This window comes from Nanorana parkeri, unplaced genomic scaffold (assembly GCF_000935625.1).
Source record: "Nanorana parkeri isolate BGI_ZX_2015 unplaced genomic scaffold, ASM93562v1 scaffold29, whole genome shotgun sequence".
Lineage (NCBI taxonomy): Eukaryota > Metazoa > Chordata > Amphibia > Anura > Dicroglossidae > Nanorana > Nanorana parkeri.
The window spans coordinates 978,362-984,653 of NW_017306297.1; the positions used below are offsets into that span (position 1 = coordinate 978,362).

Genomic DNA, 6,292 nt, shown 5'->3' on the forward strand with positions numbered 1-6,292 from the left:
TGCCTTTCAAGTGAACCTGTAGCCAGGCTAGGGAAAGTCAAGTATTTACAAATTCCTAACAAGCAATAACAGAGCTTTAAAATTAGCCCTCTGTAGCTGCAGGCACTGTGGAGCAATAAATCACTAACCACGTGAGTCCCTAAGCCTTTTTCTCCCCACATCCCCTTGAGCCCCGCAGCATTTTTTTTTTCATTTTGATGACGTCTTGGTTTTAGTATTTGTAGTCTACTCTAATGTATTATAGATATTTTTTTTGTGTTACAGTTGGAGCTTCAATTTGGTAGCAGATTAGGATACATCCATTTTTAATTTTCTTGGTTTGTATTGGAAATAATTAGTAAAACATAAAAAAACATGTATTTTCACCACCCCCATATCTTTACTCCAAAATATAGGGGTCTATTCATTAAGCTGCCGTAGGCAGCCGAGTGAACGACCGACCTGAAGCGAAGTGAGCCGACCGCTGTTTGGCTATTCACTTCAGGCTGGTACGGCTGATTTCAGCCGTATATATCGGCTGAAATCAGCCGTACATCGGGTGGCTTCGCGTGGCTTCGGGTTGGGCGAACATGCTCGAAGCAGAAGGAGTTCGACTCAGCCGATCCAACATCTGGATCGGCTGAGCCGAACCTCCGGCAGGCTACTCGCTGCTAGGCTCGGCTATTCTGCTCCGTATCTCTGTGGCACCGAGCAGAATAGAAAAACAGTTAAAAAGTAGAAAAAACAAAAATAGAAAAGGATTGGGTGGAGCTAGCAGTGACAGCTAGCTCCACCCAACTGTTTTCTATTGGCCGGCGGTTCTGCTGCCCTTCAAAAAAAGAAAATTTTCGCCATAGGAATGCATTGCTAGATTCCTAGATTCCTATTGGCTATTTCAATTTGCAATAGCCAATAGCAAACTAGCTATTGCACCCACCCTCTGCTACTGTCAATCACTAGTGGGGACCTGATGGAGAACTGCAGGTCCCCTCTGCTGATTGACAGCAGCAGTGGGCGGGTGCAATAGCTAGTTTTATATTGGCTATTGCAAATTTAAATAGCCAATAGGAATCTAGCAATGCATTCCTATGGTGGATTTTTTTTATTATTCTGACAACAGCCTACGGCTCCATGTCAGAATAAAAAAAGAAAAAAAAGCAGTGTTTCTCTCCTGGGCAGCCGGGAGCGGGAGACTCCCGGAGCACCGGGAGTGTTGGGCTGTCTGGAGATCAGTGTCCCTGGTTAACTGGTAACCAGGGACGCTGATCTCTCTGCAAGTGGCCGGAGCCAGCCGTAGATCACGGCTGGCTCCGTCCAGCTGTCAGAAGCAGGCTGTCAGCCGGCCAATCGCCGGCCGCTCGGCTAGCTTTGGCTTTCACCTCGGCTCAGTCGAGCCAAAGCATATGCCTTCAATATCATAGAGGCCCCGCCGGGTTCTCAGTGTGCAATGACAGATGGTGTCCCTGGTTACCTGGTAACCAGGGACGCTGATCTCTCTGCGAGTGGCCGGAGCCAGCCGTGACATGACGGCTGGCTCCGCCCAGCTGTCAGAAGAAGGCTGTCAACTGGCCAGGGATGCTGATTTCTCTGCAAGTGGCCGGAGCCAGCCGTAAGATCACGGCTGGCTCCGCCCAGCTGTCAGAAGCAGGCTGTCAGCCATATGCCTTCGATATCATAGAGGCCCCGCCGGGTTCTCAGTGTGTAATGACAGATGGTGTCCCTGGTTACCTGGTAACCAGGGACGCTGATCTCTCTGCAAGTGGCCAGAGCCAGCCGTGAGATGACGGCTGGCTCCGCCCAGCTGTCAGAAGAAGGCTGTCAACCGGCCAATGGCCGGCCGTTCGGCCAGCTTCGGCTTTTAACTTGGCTCAGGCATATGCTTTCGGCTCGACTGAGCCGCTCGGCCAACTTTGGGAGCTGTACGGGCTATAGTGAATAGCCCGTACAGCAGCCCTTCGGTTCTGCTGAACCGAAGGGGTCCTGGGGCCGAAGCTAGCTGAAGGATCAGCCGAAGCTACGGCTAAATCCTTCGGCTGCTTCGTGAATAGACCCCATAATCAACAAAGTCTGCTTATTAAAATGATATTACATTATTGAGACCTTTATGTAACATAGCAGAATGGTAAAATTAATGTATGTGTTTTACTTCAGGAGAGCTTTATTCCCCTTTCAATGCTACATTGCATATCTCAGGTTGACGACAGCACAAATTAGCACAATGCTGACTTTTTCACATGTTTGCAGTCACTAAAAATGTGAATATCTTTTTCACATAAGTGAGAATTTGATGCTTGCTCAGTAAAAGTTAATGTCAACCACATCATCTGATATCATTATTGTGACCTGGAGATTATTCTGGGGACTGAATATTTTTAAGTATTTATTTAAATATTTTTTTTAGGATATAAATGGGGTTATTGAAGACCTGATCCAGACCCCTCATGCAGCTCTGTAGTGACAGATAAATTCTAGTAGTGATCTACTGTTGGCTGCAATCAGTCAGCGATAGATGACTATAGCAGCTCTGCTTAAGTTTCTGTGATGTCACTACATTCCCATAATAAAGTTCCTGGACTTAGTTCTGGGTCCTGACTGTCATTGACAGTTTCAGCACTTGTAACAGAAGGAATTTTAAAACTCCACTGCAACAAAATACTCACTGTTCCTGTGCCATTTTAAAATGGGACATGGGACTCAAGTGTGTATTGTTCACATGACAAGCAGTGAAGTTGCCCACGTTGCCCTCTGCTTTCATCCATTCAAAAAATGTCTTGTATGTTTAACAGAATGCAAGGCCTTCTGTGAATAGATAAGAGGTGACCAGGAGCTATGTATATGACTAGAGCCCTTTACTGTGGCAGCAACTACACTTCATCCCCATGCCGGAAGTACAGTGCTGTCTCTAGTAACCAGCTTTCTATCAAAGTATGATTTGTTCTATAACCAGCAACTATCTGATTATAATGCATTCATCATTAAAAAATAACCTATTAAACTTGAGCTGATAATAAAAAAAAGTTTTTTTACTGGAATTCAGATTTAAATCTTGGAAACTTACACCCTTGAAGTCTGGCCCAGGTCGTACTATTTTATTCTGCGGTGAGTTTTCGTCACAATCTTTGCAGGTGTCTTCTACTATCTAAAAACAAGTATAGGAAATGTGTAGGAAAACACCATTGTAAAAACAGTTTTTGATTTGTGTCAGAGTTTTCATATATTTAAGCTGTAACAGTAGCATGATGATTTGCAAATGTTTTATATTTTTCTCTTTGCCAACATGGCTAAATGAAAGATATTACTTAAAATAATAATTTAATAAAGGAGCCAGATTATTTGTCAGAAAAGCAAAAAACCCTATATGTATTTATTTCCCATATTTATGCAGCATTTTAATGAGTTTATACAATTATATTATAATATAAGTTCCTCTCCTTTAATGATAATACAGTTGAATGTCCCTACAATACATGTTAAGAAATATGAAATTTCATGAATTAATGTATCTATGTACATCTCCTCTATTGCAATCAGTCCTTCACCACAGTGAATACCAATGGGAGCTGGAAGTTAGATGGCTGATAACTAGAATCTCAAACTAAAGACATTACTTTGGCTGACCCGAAGTGCAGAAGGCTACTCGCTGCTGTTCGGTCTATTCTCATAGATGCCCAACAGCAGTGAGTGTGCTCGGCAGCATTCGGCTCGGCTATTTTGCTTGGTACCTCTATGGTACTGAGCAGAATACAAAAACAGTTAAAAAGTAGAAAAAATTAAATAGAAAACGATTAGGCGGAGCTAGCAGTGAAAGCTAGCCCCGCCCAACTGTTTTCTATTGGCAGGGCGATTTTTGCTGCCGTCAGAATAAAAAGAAACACCATAGGAATGCATAGCTAGATTCCTATTGGCTATTTCACTTTGCAATAGCCAATAGGAACGTAGCTATGCATTCCTATGGTGTTTTTTTTTTTTATCCTGACGGCAGCCAACGGCTCCGCTGTCAGATGAAAAAAAAAAAAAGACAACAGAGCAGGGAAAGGTTTACTCTGATCGAGCAGAGTAAAACTTTCCCGGAGAAAGTGTTTCTCTCCCGGGTGGCTGGGAGCCGCTATCTAATAGTGGGAGACTCCCGGAGCGTCCGGGAGAGTTAAGCTATCTGGAGACCAACGTCCCTGGTTACGTGGTAACCAGGGACTCTGATCTGTCTGTGTCAAGTGGCCAGTGCCAGCCGTGGGATGACGGCTTGCTCCTCCCAGCAGTCAGTAGCAGGCTGAAGCATATGCCTTCGGCTCGACTGAGCCACTCGGCCGACTTCATTATTTGAATGAATCAACAGTTATATATTATGCCGGTGGACTCTGCTGTTATAGGTAAAGGTGCCCATACACCTGCCGATTATCGTACGATAATCGCGGGTGATCATGCGATCGTGCGATGATCGGCAGTTGTATGGGCAGCGTGCAACTGCATCTACTGTACGGTCGCATGACTATCATACGATTGTCAGCGTGTTCGGAAGACAAATGCCACACGGGCCGGTGTGCGCAAGCGCACACTGGCCGCTCAGCATTGCAATCATTGGCAATTATACAGAAATTATTATAATGGAGTGTGAAACTATTACCCAGCCAGTAGCTTCAAACATCTTGATATCCAATGGATCGCCTTGTAGTTTTCCATCCACTATGATTAGAGAATGACAACTTGTCATTGCAGCAAATAGTGGTCCCCCACAGAGATCATTAATCTGTTCATGGGTTACCATTTCCTGAAAGCTTAACATGAAAAGTGCATTAGAAGAGAAAAGAAGATGTAAGAGAGAAAATAATATCTTCTAAATGGAAAGCTTGTGAGTAGACAGACATACCATGCATTTTTAGATGGTATCACACTCATTAAATCAAGGCCATCTTCTGTTAAAGTTCCAGTCTACAATTCAAATGAATGAAATATAATAATTTACATTTAGATAGTAAAACATTGTGCATGTATACCCCAAGAAATGAAACATGCAAAAATGATGATGAACATTATCATGGAAAAATATTGCAATTCCTGTTCAGAATGCAGGCCGGCACATCCAGGCATGCCGTCTTTAATGATAACAATAACACCACCTAGGCAGGACTCTGAAATTACAGTGCTTTACTTAATTCTAATAGGAGAAAAGCATTGTCATTACAGGAAAGGACAAAAGCCTGAAAATAGAAAACCAATGCAGTCACTAGATCTATGGATTCATAGGTTGCAATTTATTACATGTTATATTTGAGTTTAGCTACACTTTAATAAAATTATTGCAAAAGTGAAGAGGTGGCACATTATTTAGGCTTGAGAAAGGTTCAATTGTCCTTGAAATGTGTCCTATATTAACCTGAACTTGAAATTAGATGCTGGAGAGTCCACAGCCACGAGGAAGCTGCTCCACTAACTCTACACCAATGCTGCTGGCTCTGCTTCATTGACTCTCTCAACTGAGGAGGACTGCCCGGTGGTCATGACACACTCAGGGATCACCAGCGCACTTTCCGCAGTTCAGAGCTATCCACAGTCACAACTGGAGTGCATTTTATCTATTTTTTGCTAAATAAATTCTAGTCTTTTATCACACTACCAGATGCTCCTGTTTTTTTTTCCCTCTTGTTCTCAGAGTGTGGTTTAACATACCACTGTACTGACGACCACCTAACCCAAATATGAGGCTCCACTTTTGTGGACCATGGTTTGATTCCTAGTTGATGTACAGCAGGGGCTGACTGGCAACTTTTAGCCCAGGGGGCAAGTACAACCCAGAGGCCCATGGTGCAGCGACTTGGCCCCCCTCACGCTCTGCCTCTTCCCCGGCTTCTCCCCGGCCCCGTCTGCCACTTTTGCCGTCTATGTAACAGTAGTTTGAATGTATTTATCGGTTTAGGAAATGTAAAGCACACTGGTAGTGGAGGGATGCCTTGTCAGGGCTGTGCGCGTGCATGACTGCTGCGCCACTGGTAGTTCTGCCACTAACTCAGAAATACATTGTACAGCATTGCAGAATGGCATTGGCTATAGAGAACTACAAATCCCAGCGATAGTACATTATACAGCGCAATGCAGAATATCACCAGCTATAGAGGACTACAAATCCCAGCAATAATGACTACCAACAGATAGAGAACTACAATTCCCAGCAATACCATTATACAGCAATGCAGAACAGCATCAGCTATAGAGAACTACAAATCCCAGCAATAAATATTACAGCAATGCAGAATAATATGAAGCTACAAACTCTGTTGCTCTGGGTTCTCCGCCTGAGGTCTAAAGGGTCTCAGGTGGG

The 6,292-nt window shown here is 43.8% G+C and overlaps 1 protein-coding gene across 1 annotated transcript in view; it reads right to left on the reverse strand.

Annotated features, from left to right (window-relative positions):
• Positions 1–6,292, reverse strand: part of LOC108795674 (probable cation-transporting ATPase 13A4) — a 60,729-nt gene that overhangs the window by 29,687 nt on the left and 24,750 nt on the right. Inside the window, exons 12-14 of the mRNA XM_018566970.1 lie at positions 4,844–4,905; positions 4,601–4,751; positions 3,038–3,118 (exon numbers count right to left, since the gene is read on the reverse strand). Of these exons, the coding sequence (XP_018422472.1) occupies positions 3,038–3,118; positions 4,601–4,751; positions 4,844–4,905 (294 nt within the window). The remainder of the gene's footprint in view (positions 1–3,037; positions 3,119–4,600; positions 4,752–4,843; positions 4,906–6,292) is intronic.